We start from the raw sequence: 20,475 nt of genomic DNA, 5'->3' as shown, positions 1-20,475 counted from the left end.
GAGCCCTGAGAGCCTGGTGTCCCCCCAGGGAAGGAGAAGGAGCCCCTGGAGAAGCTGTACCGGGTGGGGATGCTGCTGCTGCTGCTGCTGCTGCTGGAGACAGCCAGGATGGCACCAAGGATGAGAAGCTCTTCCTCAGCCTGGCCACTGGAGGCTGAAGGTGATGGACTTTGATTCTGGCACCTTCTTCAAAGCCAGACTCCACAGGGAATTTGCAGGTGAGTCCCCACCCGGGGAAATGCTGCCCGATTTGGGCATGGCCCAGCCTGGCTGGGAAGCAAAGGTTCCCCCTCTGCTGGGGCAGATGCAACTCATTCTTCAGTCACTGCCCAGCTGCTTTTGGCAGGGCTGGGGCATGGACTGGGCTGGGTACGAAATGGGAGTGGGCTCCTGGCCCTGCCAACAGCCCCCAGCAGCCACCGTGGCCTGGGCTGGGGCTGGGGCTGGGGCAGCCAGCCCGACACAAACAAAGCCCCATGCTGGGAGCAGAGGTGGGACTCCAGAAGCTGTGCAGGGGCTGCTTTGCTCTGCAGGGTGGAAGTGAGAAAGTGTGGGCTTCCCTCAGCCATGGCTGGGTTTTTCCCTACCATGTAGGAGTTGGACCTTCCTCAAGGCCCTGACAGAGATAAGATTTTTTCCCGTTTTTCTTGTTTTCCCTTTTTGTCTCTAATCTCTTTTCAAGAATGTGTTGTTTGTTTTTCCACAGGAAGCGTTCCAGGTGGTCCATTGCAGATGGGGAAGTGTTTGGAAGCAGCTGTGGCGTGGATGGGCGGTGACCTTGGAGAAGGCTGAGGCCATGGTTTGGGAGCAGCTTTTCTTGCAGCCGTGGCTGGCGTGAGGTGGGTCCCTGTGTGCTTGGCAGGGTGGGATCAGAGCTTTTGGGAGATGGCAGCGAGCACAGGAGCATCCTGCTCTGGGCAGCTGCTGAGGGCTGGATGTGCCATGGCTGGCTGCAGGCTGGGCACATGTCCTGCCCTCCTGCTCTGCTGCCAAAGGCAGCAGGGATGGGCAGCTCTGGGCACAGCTCTGGGCACAGCCAGCATGGCCTGGGCACCGCAGGCCTTGGCACAAGGGCACAGGAGCCCTCAGCTGAGGGGCACTTTCTGTTTTCTCTCCTTGCAGCCGGGCTCTGCGGCTGCTGAGGCTGCTCTGGGCTCTGCCAGGGCTCTGCTGGGCTCAGCCCTGGGCCCAGCTGGGCTGGCTCTGCCCTCCCATTGCTCTGACAGCTTTGCATCAGACGAGCCCCTTGCGAGCACAGCGCCTGAGCTTTCTGCTTTGGCAGCTGAGTGAGACTCTGCTGCAGGCCCAGAGATTGCAGCTGGGGACACACATCCAATTGGCAAGAACCCAAACCCTCCACAGTCCCAGCTGAACGCCTGGATCTGCACAGGGTGTTTGTCTGTCCCATTCTTCCTTCTTGATTGGCTGGAATTGTGCAATTGCACTTTCTTCCTCCTCTAGAAGTGCCTGAGTGGGCCAAAGCTGGCGAGTGGGCCGTGTTCCTGAGGCAGTGCAGTCTGGAGCTGATGGATGGAGAATTGCCCTTCTGCACTGCCAAACCAGAGCAAAAAGCCCTAAGTGGCACTTGGTGTCTCTAAGAAATCCCTGACAGTTTCAAAGGGAATGTGCAGCTCCTTGCCAGGCTGAGAAGGAAGGGCATCTTCTAAAGGATTTGGGCTTTGACAGAGTTTCCATTCCCAGTCCTGCTTGGAGCGGGAAGGGCACAAAGCAATTTCCTCTTGCTTTGAGCACAATTTCAAATGGCAATGTTGGAAACAAAGCCCAGAATCTTTTCAAAGGCTGCTGAGGTCAGTAAGATGGATCCATGCCATCAGCACATTTACAATGTAAATAACTGAGTTCCCCTTTAAAAAAGATCATTTACCTCTAAATGCAAAGTTTCAGAAGTTTTTCACTAACACTTGGGTTTTGTTTTCATCTTTCACATTTTATATAGTTTTTTTTCTTTTTCCTTTTTTTCCTTTAAATAGAAAACATGTCCTACAAAAGGAATGTCCTTTTCTCCTGGTTCCTGTGTGGAGCAGCTCTCTTCCTGCTGGCTGAGCTGCTCAGGCAGAGCCCGGCAGCTCCTGGCCCTGCAGGGCTGAGGCTTTTCCCCGTTGCTGGGCACAGACTGATGGAGCAGCACTGCTGAACACGGGCACACACAGAGGGCCCAGCAGCAGCTGCCTTTGGCCACCTGAGGCTCCAAGGCCCAACCTCTGAGCAGCCAGGGCTGGAAGAGACTGGCAGCATCTGATCCCTGACTCTGGGCCAGGGCTGCACAAATGGCCCCGCAGCAGCAGCAGCAGCAGCAGATGGAGCTGACTTTCAGCACAGCCCCTGCCCCTGTTCCCTCCCATGTGCAGCGGTGTCACAGCAGCCTGAGGCACCTGGGAGCCCCCAGTGCCAGCAGGGATTTGAGATGGCAGCCCTGGGCTCCTGGAGGCTGTGCAAGGAATGGAGCTGGGCACTCCCTGTCCATGGGGAGCTTGCAGATGGAAAAGGCTGCTGTGCCCAGGCAGCTCCAAGGGCACAGAAAGGAGGCTCTGGAGCACTGGATCTGTGCCAGTGCCACAGTCCTGGGCAGCAGCCAGCCAGCCCTGGGGGAACAGAGGGCACAGCAAGAGGGGCAGAAGCAGGCAAGGGCAGAGACTGGGAAGAGCCAGGCCCACGAGCAGGAACAGCTGCTCCATTGCACTCTTGGAGAAAGCTCTTGGCTGCTTCAAAGCGCTGAAAGGCGTGAAGGGCAGAGAGGAGGCCACAGCAAACAATGCTCCTGTTTGCACAGCCTCCCCTCTGCGTGTCCCAGAAGGAATTGGATGGACTGGATTCGTCTCTCCGAGTGGTCTCGTTCAGCATGAGCAGCTCAGCACCAGCAGCTGAAGGAGCTGAAGCCTCAGGCCACAGGAGCTGGGCAAGAGGGAACTTTTGGAGCAAAGTAATGCTGCTAAAATAGCCCCAGCTGAATGCAGCGGATATCATCATGGAATCACAGAATCCTTTCTGTTGGAAAAGCCCTCTGAGCTCACCCAGTGCAGCCGCTCAGCCAGCAGTGCCAAGCCCAGCACTAAAGCACGTCCCTGAAGTGCCAAGGCCTGCACAGCAGCCCTGAGTGAGGCCTGGACAGCAGGCCCTGAGCCAAAGGTGGCCTCTGGAGGAACCTTCCAAGCAAAGGTTATCTTTGTATCTGCTCCCTGCTGAGATATGCATGGTCATTAGCACTGTGATAGATGTAGCCACTCCTTAGTGAAACATGGATGGACCTTTGTGTATTTAGAAGCCAGAGAAGGCCATGAAATCTGACATCTGGCCTTGTGTGGGGCTGAAGGATCAAAGTCAGCTGCCTTGGCTCCTCCTTGAGGCCTGGCCAGGCTTTGGGAGGGAGCCAAGAGGAGGATGAAAGCAGATGTTGGCACACTAGCAGTGCTGTCAGTTTGTTCATGCAGCACTGTCAGAGCTGGGCCCTCTCCCAGCGGGCTTGGAGCCTCAGCTGGGGCTGGAGGCACCTGCAGGAATTGCCAGTGCCCAGGAGTGGCTCTGCAGCCCTTGGCTGTGACAGCTTCCCCAGCTGCTGTGTGCATCTGGGGGATGGGAAAGGCTGAGGGTAAATGCTGCTGCATCTTTCTTAACCACTGCAGGCAATCTTTGGTGGGGATGATTGGGTGCATTGCTGAGCTGCTCCTTTTGTGATTCTTTGCTGCTCTGAACTGCAGGAAATGACACTGATTCCTCCAGTTGGAGTCTGTGTCTTTGGTGCTGACTTTGGCCACTGGTCAAACCAAACTGGCCCAGTCTGGCCAGATCCCAACCAAATGTCACTTGTTCAGTGTCAATGTGAGGCATCAGTGCCATCAGAAATTCCCAGATGGGAAGCCCTTCCCTGGAGTTCCCTGGCTCTGGAGGGGGCTGAGGTGGGAGCCCCGTGGGAGCAGTGGGGCAGTCGGGTAAAAGAAGCTGCAGCCCTGGATGTCTTCAAATGCATCCAAAAACTGCACATGGAAAAGGAAAAGGACTTGTGGGTTTGGGCAGACAAAGATGAATTTGTTAAGAGTCCAATGGAAACAGCACCTTCAGAAGGAACAATTATTGTTGGAATGCTCCCACATGGAGCAAGAGCAGAAGGTTTTAATCTTGAGCTCAGCTGCATTTGTGCCAGTGAAATATCAATATACTACATAACTATATGTATTTATTGTATAATAAGACCTTAATATATATATATTATAGATATATTATAGATATATGTCTGTATTTATCTGTCTATATGTATATCAATATGTATATCTACATATAAAATAATAATAATGTGAAATAGTGCTGACAATACTAATTTGGTAGCTTTGGCTGCTCAAGAATGTAACTCTAAATACCCTACAGAACAGGATTGGCCAGGACCCTCATGTCAGTGGTCAACTTTGTGAGATTGTAGACAATTAAAAAAGGAGGAAGGGATGAAATTGGCTATTTTCCCAGGGTTTGGTGATACTGTGATGCAGAGTGCTTTGTCTGTTGCTGTGAAAAATACAGGGATGAAGCCTGCAGGGTTTTTCATGTCCCAGACTATGCACAAGCTGCAGGATTGGTTGAACGGGTGAAGGGGTTGTTAAAAGAGCAGTTGATAAAATGAGGAGATGGGAACCTTTGCCCATGGAGAACCCATCTCCCAGATGTGCTCCATGCCCTGAACAATGGCCCACGGGGGAAATGGAAACCCCCTGGCTGTGCACGGCTGCCCCCAGTTTGCAAATCCAACCATGGGCAGTGAGACTTGGACTGCCTGGGAAATTGTTCTGGCTGTGATGGCCCCTGGCAGGGCCAGCCCAGAGGCTGCAGGGCTGGGCCTTCATGCATTGGAATTAATGAGGATGAATTCAAAGCAAATGAGAGCCATCAGTACTGAAACAGGAATTCAGATTCCTCCAGGACACTTTGCTTTGGTAACTGCTCCCTTGGAGCTTGGCCTTGCAAAGTGTTCATGTCATGGCAAGAGGAATTGATTCAGAATATCCAGGAGAAATTACAGTAATTCTGTGAAACAATAGTGACCAGGATTGGATTATTCAACCCCATGACAGGGTAGCACAATTATTGATATTGCAATTTTGAGAACGATTGTGAAAAAAGGAGCTCCAGCTCCAATCACCACCGTTTGTGGAGATAAAGGGTTTGGATGCAGCAGTCCTAATAATGGAGCCAGAGTGTGGGTCCGGAGGCCAAATGGCCCTCCCGAGGCAGCTGAAGGAGCAGCTCCTGGGATAGACAACTCGGAGTCCTGAAACCTGGGCAGGAACAATGGGAATGTGTCCCTGCAGCCAAGGATTGTGTGTGAGAACAAGTAGATGTGACAGGATATTGTTTTACACATGCTGCCAGACCAAATCTCCCTGTTTGCCCCAAGGGCCCCTTTGGCAAATGCTCTGATCCACGGGGCTCCATGGGAAGGCTGCTGTGACACTGAGGGACTTGCACAGGAATTGCATCCAGGAGCCTGGGAGCCCCTCAGGGACTGGGACCCGGCCCCTTCCAGCCAGAGGGGAAAGGGCCCCCCCAAGCCTTGTTAGCCCCAGACAACATGGTAAAGCTGAACAGCAAAGGGCCTGGGGACATTATTCTGGAATTCAAAAGGTGCCAGCTCCATGGACAACAGAATTCTTGTTCCTAACTCCAAGGAGATTGAGAAAAAAGAATGAAGAACGGTGTCACTGAAGTACTACTGATGTCTGTAAGGTGTACCTTGATAGTCAGCCAGAATCTTTGTCTGCCACAAACACCACTAGTGTTTGACCAAGGGGTTAGTCATCAAAATGTAATGATGAGTTCTGATGGATTGCTGAGCTTATCCTTTTGTAATTCTTTGCTAATGATGATGTGCTTTGCTGAGCTTATCCTTTTGTAATGCTTTGCAGCTGTGCATGATATAAATGCCACAATTCCTTCAGTTGGTGTCTGTGTCTTTGGTAGTGACCCTGCCCACTGTTGAAACAGGGCCCCCTCTTGCCTAAGTGTTAGCTGGGAAGGCAAAAAGCCTCCCTCCAAAATTGCCCCCTTGCTCCTTGTTCCCCCCTTCATAGCCTGAGCATGATGTGCTCTGGTCTGGGCTGTGCCCGGGGTCAGCTGGGGTCACCTGTCCTGGCTGTGTCCCCTGCCAAGCTCCCCCGCAGCCCCAGCCCCTCCCCAGCGTGGCTGGACGAGGGGCAGGACAGGCCTTGGCTGTGCTGCAGCTCAGCAAGAACAAAACCATCTCTGCGTGCTCAGCGCTGTGCTCAGCACCCGGCCCAGCAGTGTCTCAGTGCCAGGGGCTGTGCCCTCAGTGCCTGCCAGGGCTTTCCATGGCAACTGCCAGGCCAGGTGCCCCAGGTGTCCCCCCCAGTGCCGGTTGCCATGGAAACAGTGCCCAGCCCTGCCCCTTTCTGTCTGGCTGACCTGGCCTTTGGCCCTGGCAGTGCCCTTGGCTGCTGGTTCCTGGTGCCTGAGCGGCCAGCGCGGCACAGGGCAGGTGGCCATGGCACAGCCCCCAGCAAGGGATCCCCTCTGGCTCTGGGCAGTGACACCAGCCCTGAGCAAGGGGCCCAGGCCAGCTTTCCATGCCCACCAACCATCACAACGGCTCCGGGCATTGCTTGCCATGGCACCAAACCAAGGAACGGGTCCCCGTGGCCGTTGCCATGGCACCTGCTGGCACCAACCAGTGTCACTGCAATTGTGCCTGGAACAGCCCTGGCACCGCTTTGGCCTCAGGGTTGCCATGGCAGCCCAGGGCAGCAGCAGCTCTGCAGGCAAGGGGCCATGGAACCTGGCTGCAGAAATGGCTCCTGGGGCTGCTTTCCAAGGAAACCTGAACTGATGGTGGTTGCCATGGCACCCAAACCCAGCCCTGGGGTCCCTGCAGTGTCCATGGCAGCAGCCCGTTGCAATGGCCCACTGCCTGTTGGGATGATGATCCACCCTCACAGCTGGCCCAGGGCAGGGCTGGAGTGCTCTTGGTGCCACCTTGGGCTTGGCACACACTTGAGGAGGATGTCTGTTTGCAATGGGGAAACTCAGGAGTTTTAGATGGCTTCAAAACTCAAAGAAGGAAAATCCCTCTTTGCCTGAGTGCAGCCACTTCTCCAAGCAAAGCAGCTCCCAGGTGAGTGAGGAGAGACACCATGGGCTTGGGGAATGTGGAGCAAGGTTGTCCACACTGGCTCAGAGCTCAAGGCACAGCTTCTCTGAGCAGGCCAGACCTCCTTAGGACAGTCCCTGCATCAATAGCAGTCACCGAATGCTGCAGTCACCTCTTGTGTAATAAGAAAAGCAATAAAAGACACCCTTTAAAATAGGAATACATATTTCCTAGAAGCTCTTTGAGCTATTTCTCCATAACTATTTCTCCATAACCCTCCTAATGAACTGCACTGGAGCAGAGGGAAATCAAGGCAGAGCCATGGTTTGTCAGGACTTGCTTGATCCTCATGAGCCTCACTGTGCATTTGGAGCTGAGCCCTTGAACCTCAGGGCCTGGGAGGAGATTGCACAAACCTTGCCAGGAGTCAGAGTCAGAGGAAACACCCAAAGTGTCTCCAGGCATTCATGGCCACACTGAGGTCCCTGTCCAACACAGGCTCCTCATGGACTCCTTGGAGGAGAGAATTGGTGGCCAGGACAGCACAAAAACCTCTCAGACACTCAGTGTGGAAAGGAAAATCCAAAGTACCTTCAACACCTTGAGTGTCTCAGAGCATGAATGAGCCCCACTGAGTGTCAGTACAAAGCTCTCCAGGGACTCACTAACGCAGATAATTGGGGCCATGATTGCACAAAGCTCTCCCAGAGTCTGGATCCAAAGGGAAACACCAAGTACCTTAAAAGAACTGAAGTACCTTGAAGCATTCATGAGCCCCACTGAGTGGTGTTACTGACAGAGCCTCTGCAGGGACTAATTACAGCAGGTAATTGGAGGCCATGATTGCACAAAGCTCTCAGAGACTGCAAGGCCAAAGGCAAACCCCAAGTCCTTTGAAAAAGCTGCAGCCCCTGCAGGGAGCATTCAGGAGCCGCCAGGGCCATTGCTGAGCAAGGCTCCCCAGGGACTCCTTGCAGCAGATCCTTGAGGCCACTGGGATGTGGGCTAGGGGGGGATGCAGAGGGCAGCACAAGGGGCTGGCAGTGCCCAGCCTGGCTGGGGCTGGGCCAGGAGGCCCCAGGGCCTCAGCACAAGGTGTCTCCTCCCAGCCCTTGCTGGCACAGACCCTGCTGTGCCCCAGGGCACCAAGCCTTGGCTTCTCTTTGTCCCCAGCTGCCATCAGTGCCTCCAGTTCTCTGCTCTGCCTGGGGCCTGGGGACACTTTCTCTGTCGTGTCCCTCAGTGGGAGCCACTACAAGTCCCAGAAACTTTGGAGTTGGATTGTGACTTGGAGTTCTGCAGAGGCTTCTTCAGCTCCCTCTCAAGGCCTGATGTTCAGGGCCTCAGCACAAAGCCCCAGAGGGTCCTAAAGTCCTATTGCTGTGTCTGTGCTGCTGAGCTGGGCCGGGCTCCTGGCCCAGAGGCAGCTCCTGGCAAGGGCAGCAGAGCTGCAGAGAGACAGCTCTGGGCAGGAGCAGCTCCTGTGCACAGCCCAGCAGGGCTGGGGCACTGCCTGCAGCCAGCCCGGGCACAGCACAGAGGCACAGAGAGCTTCAAGCAGGCAGGGCTGGGAAGGGGCTGGGAAGTGCCTGGGGCACAATCACTGCCAGCCCTTGGCACAGCAACCTCTGGCTGCAGGACAATGCAGCTGCAGCTCCTGCACTGATCTCCTAAAGCTGCAACATCCCAATGCCTGCAGACTCTGGCAGTGCATCTCTGAGGATTTCTGCTGCAGGGGAGCTGAAGTGCTCATGAAGCTCTCACATGGTGATCAGTCACAGAATATTTGCAAGACAAGGATTTTGATTAAAATGAGGCAATTTCCTAAGACTTTGTCTTCAGATTCCTATTACTGGAGAGTGGCAGGGAGGGAGGATAATTATTAAAGGATGATTATGAATTATTAGTTATGAATTTTGGCAAGTGGTGCCTGAGACCACCAAACTGTTCCTTTTAGTGACCAGCAGGCTCACAGGAGATCCCTAATGTGCCTTCAGCCATTCTGCCCATGGACAGCAGCAGCAGCAGCTTTGCTGGAGCCATCAGGCTCAGTCTGAGCTGTCCTTTCTGCAAGCTGCAAAGAGAAGCTGCCCCCAGGCAGTGCCCTGCAAACAGGCAGGGTTCTGTCAGGCCAAGGAGAGTGCACAGAGCTTTGGGCTCTGTGAGTGCTGGCACAGAGAGATCAGGCACAGGGAAACCCCTGCAGGAGGAAAATCTCCAGGAAGCAGAGAGAGGATCAGGGAAGGAGAGAAAACAGAACCCAGCAATGCTGTGGCAGGGAGAGTTGAGAGATGTGCACAGGATCCCCTGCAGTGCAGCCCCTCCCTCTGAACAAGCCCCCTCCCTCCTGTGCCCCAGCCAAGCCTCTGCCCTCAGGCCCGGGGCTCCAAGGTGTGCAGCCCCTCCTGTGCAGGCAGAGCTGCAGCAGAGCCGTGGGGCAGCTCTGCAGCCCCGGGCCCAGTTCCCTCTGCAGAGCACAGGGCTGGGAGCAGCTGCCCGGCCCTGGGGGCTCTGGAGGGGGCACAGCTGGCTCAGGGTGACGCTGTCCCCAGGGCCCGGCTCTGGGCAATGCTGTCAGGGCAGCCAGGGAAGGAGCTGCATCTCCCTTCAGCCAATGCCAGCAGAAGGACACTTGCAAGTCCCTCTGACATTTCAGTCCAGGCTGGGAGCTTCACCCCAGCGTGCAAACCTGTCCTGGAGCATCTCTGAGTGATAAGATCCATGGGCAAAGGCAGAGGTGTTGTGACACTGAAAATGCTGCTGGGTTGGTGGAATGAGCAACGTGAGTCCTTGGCTACAGAAGTGGAGCTGGGCTCTGCTGGATCCATCTGCTCTCACGGTACCTGGGCGTTTGTAAGAGAAACATGGGAGTGTGAACATCCTCCAGCTGAGAAAAGTGAAAGCCCAGAGGAACTGCAAACAGAATGAAGTGACAGATCATCTGCCCCCAGCCTCCACTCATTATCTTGCCTCAGGGAAATCACTCTGTTCTACCAGAGGGCAGCAGAAATGCTCAGGGTTTCTGATATCCAAGAGTACCAGGAAGTCCATGAAAGGAGCTTAAAAGGAAAACATCAGAACTCTGAAACACAAGAGCATGTCCCTGTGTATTACAAAGGAGGGTGTGTGGGAATTGGCTTTGATTTTGGTTACAGGTATCTCCTCTAACCCTTCACTGTCCTTTTCTCCATGAACAGGTGCCCACGTGCAGCCACAGCAAATGTCCAACAGCAGCTGCATCCGCCACTTCCTCCTGCTGGCATTGGCAGAGCCGGGGCAGCTGCAGCTCCTGCACTTCTGCCTCTTGCTGGGCATCTCCCTGGCTGCCCTCCTGGGCAACGGCCTCATCATCAGCGCCGTAGCCTGCGGCCACCCCCTGCACACGCCCATGTTCTTCTTCCTGCTCAGCCTGGCCCTCACTGACCTGGGCTCCATCTGCACCACTGTGCCCAGAGCCATGCACAATTCCCTCTGGGACACCAGCACCATCTCCTACACTGGATGTGCTGCACAGGTCTTTTTCTTTTTGTTCTTTATCACAGCAGAGCTTTCATTCCTGACCCTCACGTGCTCCGACTGCTACGTGTCCATCTGCAAAGCCCTGCACCACGGGACCCTGCTGGGCAGCAGAGCTTGTGCCCACATGGCAGCAGCTGCCTGGGCCTGGGGCTTTCTCACTGCTCTGCTGTACATGGCCAATACATTTTCCCTGCCCCTCTGCCATGGCAATGCCCTGGGCCAGTTCTTCTGTGAAATCCCCCAGATCCTCAAACTTCCAACCCCAGGGACCTTGGGCTTCTTGCTGTTGGTGCCTGTTTATCATTTGGCTGTTCTGTGTTCATTGTTGTTTTCTCCTATGTGCAGACCTTCAGGCCGTGCTGAGCATCCCCTCAGAGCAGGGACAGCACAAAGCCTTTTCCACCTGCCTCCCTCCCCTGGCTCTACCTCTGTTTATCAGTACTGCAGTGTTTGCCTGTTGTTGCAGGCTCCCAGCCAGGTAATAATTAGCATTGTCTCCATGATTGCAGAAGGCTGATCCATGGCTTTATTCTACTGTATTATATCATATCCTACTGTACTTATTAAGGAACTCCTCCCCTTACAGACAGTGCGATACAGCTTTGCCCTAATTGCTCAATCCCTGCAAACACCATGCAGTGGCCAGGCAGAGCTGTCAGCAAAGGAAGGGCCCAGCCAGGTGGGGCAGCCGGGGGATGCCGACAGCCTGCAGGGACAGAGGCGCAGGGCAGGGACACCGTGGGACAGCCTGGGCTGCACAGGGCACAGGGATGGGCAGCAGCTGCAAGACAGCCCTGCCAGAGCCAGCTTGGGCAGCACTTTGGCCATGGCTGCTGGGCCTGGGGCCAGGAGGGGACAAGTGACCCTTGCAGGCCTGGGGCCTCATTGCCTCCTTGTCCCTGCTCAGTAGCCTGGCAGGGGCCGCCCCACGCTCCTGCCCCTGGCATTGCACATCCCCACATGCCAGTGCCCATCCCGGGAAGAGCCCTGAGCAAGGAGGGAGGGACAGGATCTGCCTGGCCAGGCCTTGGCCCTTTGCATTCCTGAAACACATCCAGATGTGCTCAGCACCAGAGACACCTTTGCCTTGTTTGTGCCACCTGGCATCACTGCCTGCAGTGTTCTGCTCTAGCTGGAACCTGGGGACACTTTCTCAGTTGTGTCCCTGACAGGGATCTCTTCAAAGTACAAGAAACTTCAGTGTTTTATTAGAACTGAGTTCTTGAGGGTTGTGACATCACTGAGGGGATGGTGACATCACAGAACTGGCTGTGACATCACAGAGCATATTATGAGGCCATAGAGCAGAGTCTGCCATCACAGAGGGTGGCTCTGTGGCATCAGAGAGTGGGTTGTGACATCACCTGGTGGCTGTGTGACATCATAGAGCAGGCTGTGACGTCACAAAACAGATTGTGACATGACAGGATGACTTTGGGATATCAGTCTTCTGTGATTTCACAGCACTGCTGTATGACGTCACAAGGTGACATAGAGTTGGCTCTGTGACATCACAGGGGCAGTGTGACATCACAGGGGCAATAATAGTGACAATAGCAAAAAGAAGAATTAATAAGGGTAATAAAAACCTTGCCATGCTTATACTTGGTTTGCATGGCCAGGTTTTGGTAAGGGGGAGCTCAAGGAGCACCTTCTGTGAGAGGCTGCTGGAAGCAGCTGCTCCTCTGTGTCCCACAGAGTCAATTCCAGCCAGCTCCAGGATGCACCAGCCGCTGGCCAAGGCTGGGCCAGTTGGAAATGGTGGTAACACCTTTGGGGCAAGAGATTTAGGAAAATGGGTGATGGTGTAGGTGTAACTGTGAGCAGGGAAGAGCAGGGTGAGAACACGTGAGAGGAGCAACTCTGCACACCCCAGGGCAGGGCAGGAGGAGGGGCAGGAGCTGCTCCAGGGGCTGGAGCTGATTGCCCTGAGATTCCCTGGGCAGCCCCTGGGAGGCAGCTGGGCCCCTGCAGCCCATGGAGGGCCCGGAGAGCAGAGATGCACCTGTAGCGCCTGGAGGAGCCCGTGCTGGAGCAGGGGGTGCCTGAGCAGGGGCTGGGACCCCATGAGAAACCTGTGCTGGAGCAGGGACCCGGCAGGGACCTGCAAAGCCGTGGAGAGAGGAGCCCACGCTGGAGCAGGGTCCTGGCAGGACTTGTGAGCCCCTGGGAGAGTGAGGCAGCTGCAGCAGTTTGTGAAGAGCTGCTGTCCGTGAGATGAACTCACCCTGCAGAAGTTCATGGAGAAGTGTCTCAGGAGGGACCCCTGGCACAGCAGGGGAACGACTCCTCTCCCCGAGCAGCAGAGAAACAACGGGTGATGAACGGAGCAGAGCCCCCAGTGCCTGTCTGCCTGCACCACTGGGGGAGGAGCAGAGCTGGGAAGGAGGGAGGAACAGGCAGAAGGTGTTTGTGAAGCTTTATTTTACTTCTCACTATCCTGCCCTGATCTGGATAGAAAGAAATTCAATTAATACCTGTAATTTCAAAAATGTTTTGCCTATGATGGCATTTGCTGAATGATCTGTCCCAGTCCTTAACTCAAGCCATGAAGCCTTCATTCTGTTTTTTCTCCTGTCCATCTCTGGAGGGGAGTGAGAGAGCAGCTTTGGTGGGTGCCTGGCATCCAGGCAGGGCCAAATGGCTACAAGTTTCTCTTTTCTTTTTACTTTTTTTCCTTTCCCCTTTCCTTTCCTTTCCTTTCCTTTCCTTTCCTTTCCTTTCCTTTCCTTTCCTTTCCTTTCCTTTCCTTTCCTTTCCTTTCCTTTCCTTTCCTTTCCTTTCCTTTCCTTTCCTTTCCCTCTCTCATTCTTTCTTTCCTGTTCTTTTGTTCTTTCCAGAGGTCACAGTGCAGAGGTTGAGTGGGGCTGTGATGGAGGGAGTGGAGGTGGCGGGGAGTAGCGGGGACAGGAGGCACAGGGCTGTGGCACAGGCACCCGAGGGGCCCGGGCAGCTGGCAGGGGGCAAGGCCTGTCCCCCTGGGCCAGCAGCAGCCCCGTGCCCTGCCCAAGGCGCTGCCAGCAGGGGCTGGGCCCCAGAGGCAGGGGCAGAGCCCAGCCCCGGGGGCGGCGTTTGTGCCCCGAGCCCCGTCCAGCCCAGCCTGCCCCGAGTGCGCAGTGAGCGCTGGCACGGCTGCCCTGGACAGCGTGGCCTGCTGGGGACACTGAGAGCTGCCCCGCTGTGACCCTGCCCGGGGCACTGCACAGGCACCAACCCAACCCCAGCCAGCAGCACCCCTGGGCATGGCCCAGGCACTGGAGAGCATCACAGCCAGCCCTGCTGCTGCTGGGGATGTCCCAGGCACCAGAGCCCATCCCAGCCCCGCTGCTGCTGGGGATGTCCCAGGCACCAGAGCCCATCCCAGCCCCGCTGCTGCTGGGGATGTCCCAGGCACCAGAGCCCATCCCAGCCCCGCTGCTGCTGGGGATGTCCCAGGCACCAGAGCCCATCCCAGCCCCGCTGCTGCTGGGGATGTCCCAGGCACCAGAGCTCATCCCAGCCCTGTTCCTGGGATGTCACAGCCCCTACAAGTGTACCGGGTGTGGGAAGAGCTTCTCCCAGAGGTCAGCCTTGACCCAACACCAACACAGCCAGCACTGAGGGAAGCCCTGCCAGTGCCCCCAGTGTGGGAAGAGCTCCGTGCGCTGCTCCAGCTCCATCCCCACGGGAGGATCCGCGCTGGATGATCCCCAGTGACCCCGGTGGGCAGAGCCCCGGTGATCCGTGGTGCCGGTGATCCCTGGTGGGAAGACACCTGGCTGGGGGCTCCACATCCTCCTGGCTCCTCATGGCCTGGGTCTTCTTTTCACATTTCTTCATTCTTTCCAAGCTTTTACCCAAAACCTGGGTAAAAATAAAGATGTTGAACTAAGATGGGGCTAGAGAAGTGGGGGGCTGTTCCAGAGATGTGGGGGATGCTGGGTCCGAGGGAGCTGAGAGTTCCTGGGAAGGACTTGGGGCTTGCTCAGGGCTTTGGGGACACGAGGCCGAGCGGCTCCAGGTGCTTTGGAAGATGCTGGTGGAGATTCTGGGGCTGCTGATCAAGGACTTCCCGGCCTGGAACTGTCCCTGTGTCCCCTTGTCCCGCTTCCTGGTGTCCCCTGTAGCGGATACCCCCCTCCCTGCTGTCACTCCCCTTTCCTCCGCCCCTTCCCGTGTCACCCCACTCTCAGTCCCGTCCTGCTCCATTCCCAGTACGGGCCCCATTCCCTGTCCCCATTCCCCATTCCTCATTCCCATTCCCTGTCCCCATTTCCCATTCCCATTCCCGGTCCCCATTCCCAATCCCGGTCCCCATTCTCATTCCCATTCCCCATTGCCCATCTCGCATCCCCATTGCCCATCTCCCATTCCCATTCCCTGTCCCCATTCCCGGTCCCCTCTCCCCGGACGCCGCCGCCATCGCTCCGGCCCCCCTCGGCCCTCACGTGACCGTGCAAATCCCGCCCTCCTCCCGCCCACCAATCCCAGCGCACAAATGCTCCCTGATTTGCATAACCACGCCCTCTGCTTCGGCTCCGCCCCCGCCGGCTGCAGCCGCGTCCGGGCGCTGTTTGCTCCCAGTTCCCTCCCAGTACTCCCAGTAAGAGCGGGACCGGCAGGGAGAGCGCTCCCAGTTCCCGCCCGCTGCTCTCACCATCGTTCCCAGTGCTCCCAGTATCGCTCCCAGTGCCGGGCGTGGCGGGGCCGCTTTGGAACCCCCCCAGGCCAGAACGCGGCTGCTTTTGGGTGCCGGCACTGCCCGGGCCGGGCTGGGAGCGGAGGAGGAGCGGGAGGGAGAGGAGGGACAGAGGAGGAGGAAAAGGAAAGGGAAAGAGAGAGAGAGGAGCGGGAAGAAGAGGAAGAGGAGGGCCAGAGGAGGAGGAAGAGGAGCAGCGGGAGGAGGAGCGGCAGCACCAACCCCACGCGGTTCCCCCGCTCGGGCCGCGGCTGCCCCGGTTCCGCCCCCTCCGGAAGCCGCAGGTGAGCGGGGAGGGGGAGTCGCCCCAAATCCATGGCGGAGAGGGGCGATCCCGGTGCAGAGGGACCCCTGGCAGCCTGGAGGGGTGGGGGAGGCTGGGGATGAGCGGGGTCCGGGCCCCCGAGGCTGAAAGGGGCGCTGACTTCTCCAGCTGCACTTGGGCACCGGGACCATCAAACCCGACACGCTCAGCCCTTGTTTTGCCACCCAAACCAGGATTTCCCATTCCCAAACCTTGGCCAGGTGGCGGAGGAGGCTGCGAGGAGGAAGAAGATGCCCCAGGACACCCAGGCAGGTGAGGAGGAAGTCAGTGCCCCTTTCCCCCTCTCTCCTGCTCCATCTCCCAGCCCAGCACGGCCCCCGGCTGCAGGACAGCCCCACTGCTGATGCTGTCCAGCCAGGGATGCACTGGGGGGATCTCCTTCCCCTTCCCTGTGGCACGGAGGCAAATCCCATCCTCTCCTTGTCCTTCCTCCCCCAGGGAAGGAGCTGAGGATGGAGAGCAGGGAGGACAAATCCCCACAGCAGAACCTGGTGGCTGAGGCCGTTTGGAGTGGCTCCAGGGCACAGGAATCCAACGGGGAGGAAAAGTCCCCGAGATCCCACACAAGGAGGGGCTGCAAATGCAGATCACGGGGATCCGAGGAGGAAAGACCCACCTTGGGTCGGGAAGGTGACCACAGGTCAGAGTTGGGGGTCCCTGAGCAGCTTCAGGATGGGGAGAAGTCCCACAAGTGCTCGGAATGTGGGGAGAGCTTCAGGTGGAGCTCCTGCCTGAACTCCCACATGGGAATCCACACCAGGGAGAGGCCCTATGAGTGTGGGCAGTGTGGGAAGAGCTTCAGCCACAACTCCAACCTGATCCGCCACCAGCGCGTACACACCGGGAGAGGCCCTACGGATGTCCTGAGTGTGGGAAGAGCTTCAGAGCCAGATCCAGCCTGATTTTCCACCAGAGGAGCCACACGGGGAACGGCCCTACAAGTGTGATGAATGCAGCAAGAGGTTTCAGATCAGCTCCAAGCTCCTCCATCACCAGCGCACTCACACAGAGGAGAGGCCCTTCCGATGCCCCGACTGCGGGAAGGGCTTCAGGGACAAGTGCAGTCTCCTCAGGCACCAGCTCATCCACTCCGGGGAGAGGCCCTACGAGTGTCCCAGGTGTGGGAAGAGCTTCAAGACCAGCTATGAAGTGACTGCCCACCAGAGGAGCCACACGGGGGAACGGCCCTACGAGTGTGGGGAGTGTGGGAAGAGCTTCAGGACGAGCGCCCACCTGAGTGCCCACCAGCGCATCCACAGCGGGGAGAGGCCCTATGAGTGTGCCTGGTGTGGGAAGAGCTTCTCCCAGAGGTCAGCCTTGACCCAACACCAATGCATCCAGCTGTTGTGTTGTCTGTATAAGTTGGACTGTTCTGTTCCCCCTATCATGCAATGGTTCTGCCCTGGTTCTCCCTTTCCTCCTTTATGCTGCCAGTTATCCCAACTCCTCCCCAGTTGCCTTGGAGATTAATGTACCCTTTCTCAAATCCCTCCCCGGTGCCCTGTCCGTCACTCGGCGCTCCCACCCTTCTCTCTAGAACTCTCTAGAAACTTTCAGCTAGAGCGTCGAGTGATTGGCTCAGGGGCCAGGGCCCCACCCTCAAGTTATCCCCATTGGGGTTTTCCCTAAGTCAATCTTTTGTATCCCACTCCCCTCTGAAACCCTATTCGTCCAAGGACTGACTCCTCCCCTGTGTCCCTCCCTCCTTATAAGCTCTTGCAACTTCCCCCTTGCTCTCTTTGGTTGTCGGTTTCCCCTGGGACCCAATAAACCTGGATTCACCACAGCTGGAGAGCGCTCTCTCATTTCTGCTGACTGTAGCCATAAGCCAAGCCACGTCCTGCCACAAGGTAACACTGCTGTCACGGCACAGAGCGTTTGCCTTAGGTGCTGTCCCGAACCACAGAGATCGGGATAGTGCCCCCCTACTGCTAGTGGTGCTGGACAGCCGGCCGGGACGTCCGAGAAGGACAATCAATCAATCTTCCTCCAGCTGGACCGCTTCATCCAGCGCTGAGGGAAGCTGTGGGAGTGCTCCCAGGGCGGGAAGAGCTTTGTGTGCTGCTCCAGCTCCACAGCTCCATCCCTCATTGGAGGATCAGCACTGGATGATCCCCAGTGACCCCGTTGGGCAGAGCCCTGGTGATCCGTGGTGCTGCTGATTTGTGTTAGGAAGACACCTGGCTGGCTCCTGGCTCCCCGTGAGCACCTGGACACACCCACAGACCAACATCAGAAATCCATTGTGGAGAGCTGTCGCCCTGACTTTTGAAGATTTTTCTAGGCCTTCTGATGTTTACATTCTTGTAGCAAACTTTCTCACATACTTCCTGTAAATAAGGTATTGTTTTGCATTCTTTTATGGAGGAGAAGAAATTTGATGGACTGTTGGTTTGTCCAGTGTCATTGGAGAGGTGGCACTGTCACCCTCCAATCCACTGTCACTTTTGGAAAACTATAAATGTTGGAGTCAGGAAATAAACTTCCCTTTTCTCACCTTGAGAACAGTGGTGTGTGCGCTCGTGTTGTTTCATGTCCTATAGCGACATGGAGCAGATTTGTCGACTTCTGACCCCATAAAAATCTCACTTCTTGCGTCTTCCTGGTGGCATCAAGTAACGCTGGGTGGCCTTGGAGGTCTTCTCCAATACCAATCCATCATTTTAATTCTCTCTGCCCCACAGGCATCTTCTACAACCAAATCGGGTCAGACTGGGGCAAAACCCATGATTTTGGAGACAGTGGGGTGGAAACCCCTCCAAAAAAGGTTCTTCTCACCCACCCAAGCACGTGGATGCTCTTCTGGCAGGGACACATAAATCCTTTTGGTTTTGCCTTCAAACACAAAGGTTTCTGTTCATACTTTTGAAAGCCCTGAAATTGGGGTAAAAATCAAGACATTGAACTAAGGCTTGGATAGGAACACGTGGGGACACAGCCCTGGGTGGGGACCTGAGTTGGAAGTGGCCATGGACAGGGACATGGGGGGACACAGCCATGGATGGTGACATGGGAGGACATGATCATGGATGGGGACATGAACTGGGACAGCATCAAGGCCACCACCTGTGCCACCACAGTGCCACCAGCACCTTCATCTCAGCCATAGCGCTGCCTGATGCAGTTCCTGTCACCACGTCCCCCCTGCCACCATTGTGGTGTCCCAGCCGAATGTCACCACCCACCAGGGCAGGATGGGAACTTGTTCAGCTGGTGACAAGTGGCCCAGGAGTGAGTGACAGCCACCAGGGTGTCCCAGGGCCACCGCGCTCAGGGGACCCCAACCGCCCCTGGGGACAGGGCAAGGGTCAGTGTCACCCACAGGGGCCATGTGGGCCCATGCTGGGTGTCACTGGAGGCGTCCTGGTGGCAGCATCCCCACAGGTGTGGTGACATTGTCCCCTGGTGTGTGTCCTGGTGGCATCGTGTCCCTTACATGTTGATGACCCAAGTTACATCATCCTTGTTCTCCTCCCCATTTCTAGAATGTTCCCCACTCCTGCCTTCCTATTGGTTCCCGTTGCCTGCAGCTCCTCCCCTGAATCCCAGTTGGTTGCTGCCCTTTTGTCCCGCCTTTGCACCACCCTTGTTCCCTCTGCCCATTGGCCCTCAGGCCCAAAGTGCGGTGGTGTTTGCAGGGTTCCCAGGACGAGGGAAGAGACGAGAATCTTGACTCCATGTTTCAGAAGGCTGATTTATTATTGATGATATATATTATCTTAAAAGAAAATGATATATTAAAACTATACTAAAAGAATTGAAGAGAGGATTTCATCAGAAGGCAAGCAGGGAATAGAAAAGAATGATAACAAAAGCTCATGACTCTCAGAGAGTCCGGGCCAGCTGACTGTGATTGGCCATTAATTAGAAACAACTAACATGGACCAATCAAAGATGCACCTGTTGCATTCCACAGCAGCAGATAATTCTTGTTTTTCTTTTGCTGTGAGGCTTCTCAGCTTCTCAGTTTCAGAAAATATCATGGTGACACCAAAGCTCCCCCTCCCTTGTCCCATATAAAAGCCTGGACCCTGCTTTGTTCTTGGTTCTTGGTGCCTGGACCCCTCAGGTGTGTTGGCCCATAAAGCACCCCTGGAACTCCAAGCAGGGATCCCCTCCCGCCTGTTTTCCCCCCGAGCTGCAATCGCCATCGGCCTGGTGCTCGCTGAGCCATCCCTTTCCTAGAGGAGACGCCCTGGGGAAGGCAGTGCTTGGTGCTGGGGATGGGCACTGGGGACTGCTTTGGGCTGGGGAGACTGAACTTCCTTCCAGGGGCTTCTCTGGGGCAGGGCTTGGATTTGGCCTGGAAACAGAGGGAAGGTTCCAGGAGGGTTTTGTTCCTGCCCAGAGCCAAGGCCTTTCCTGTTCCTCATCCTGCCCTGGCAGCGAGGGCTTGGGGAGCACCAGAAAGGGGCAGAGACGCAGCTGGGACAGTGACCTGACTTGACCCCAGGGCATTCCCAGACCATGTGGAAGAAGAATCAGTCTGGAAAGAGGGGGAAGAAGCAGAAAGGGGGGGATGCTGGCAGTGATGGCATTTGTGTCCCCAGGTCACCATTGCCTGGGGTGGAGCCCTGCTCACCTGGGCACGGATGAACACCCACCTGCCCGTGGGAAGCAGGGAATGAATTCCTGGTTTTGCTTCCTTGCACAGCTTTTCCTTCCCCCATGGACCTGTCTGAGTCTGAGCCCAGGAGTTTGGGCTCTTTGTCTCTTTCACTGCCTGGATTCTCCCCCATGGGGTGCTCCAAGGAACTGGGCCTGAGGCCAGAGAAGGAGACAGGAGAGATGGAGCTGTGCACTGTGGCCATGGCAACAAGCAGGGCACCCTCAGTCCATAAATAA

At 56.2% G+C, this 20,475-nt stretch overlaps 1 protein-coding gene and 1 long non-coding RNA gene across 2 annotated transcripts in view; one reads left to right on the top strand and one right to left on the bottom strand.

Annotated features, from left to right (window-relative positions):
- Nucleotides 1–12,280: 12,280 nt before the first annotated feature.
- On the bottom strand, nt 12,281–13,270 carry LOC143696374 (uncharacterized). Its single transcript, XR_013185820.1, has 3 exons — nt 13,105–13,270; nt 12,633–13,005; nt 12,281–12,398 (listed from the first exon to the last, which is right to left on the bottom strand). It is a non-coding gene; the product is annotated as an uncharacterized LOC143696374 (long non-coding RNA).
- Nucleotides 13,271–16,330: 3,060 nt separating this feature from the next.
- Nucleotides 16,331–20,475, top strand: part of LOC143696423 (uncharacterized) — a 125,823-nt gene continuing 121,678 nt past the window's right edge. The window contains exons 1-2 of the mRNA XM_077192553.1: nt 16,331–16,348; nt 16,516–16,940. Coding sequence (XP_077048668.1) covers nt 16,331–16,348; nt 16,516–16,940 — 443 coding nt within the window. The remainder of the gene's footprint in view (nt 16,349–16,515; nt 16,941–20,475) is intronic.

Source organism: Agelaius phoeniceus, chromosome 34 (assembly GCF_051311805.1).
Source record: "Agelaius phoeniceus isolate bAgePho1 chromosome 34, bAgePho1.hap1, whole genome shotgun sequence".
Classification (NCBI taxonomy): domain Eukaryota; kingdom Metazoa; phylum Chordata; class Aves; order Passeriformes; family Icteridae; genus Agelaius; species Agelaius phoeniceus.
This window is presented reverse-complemented; position numbering and strand designations above follow the sequence as displayed.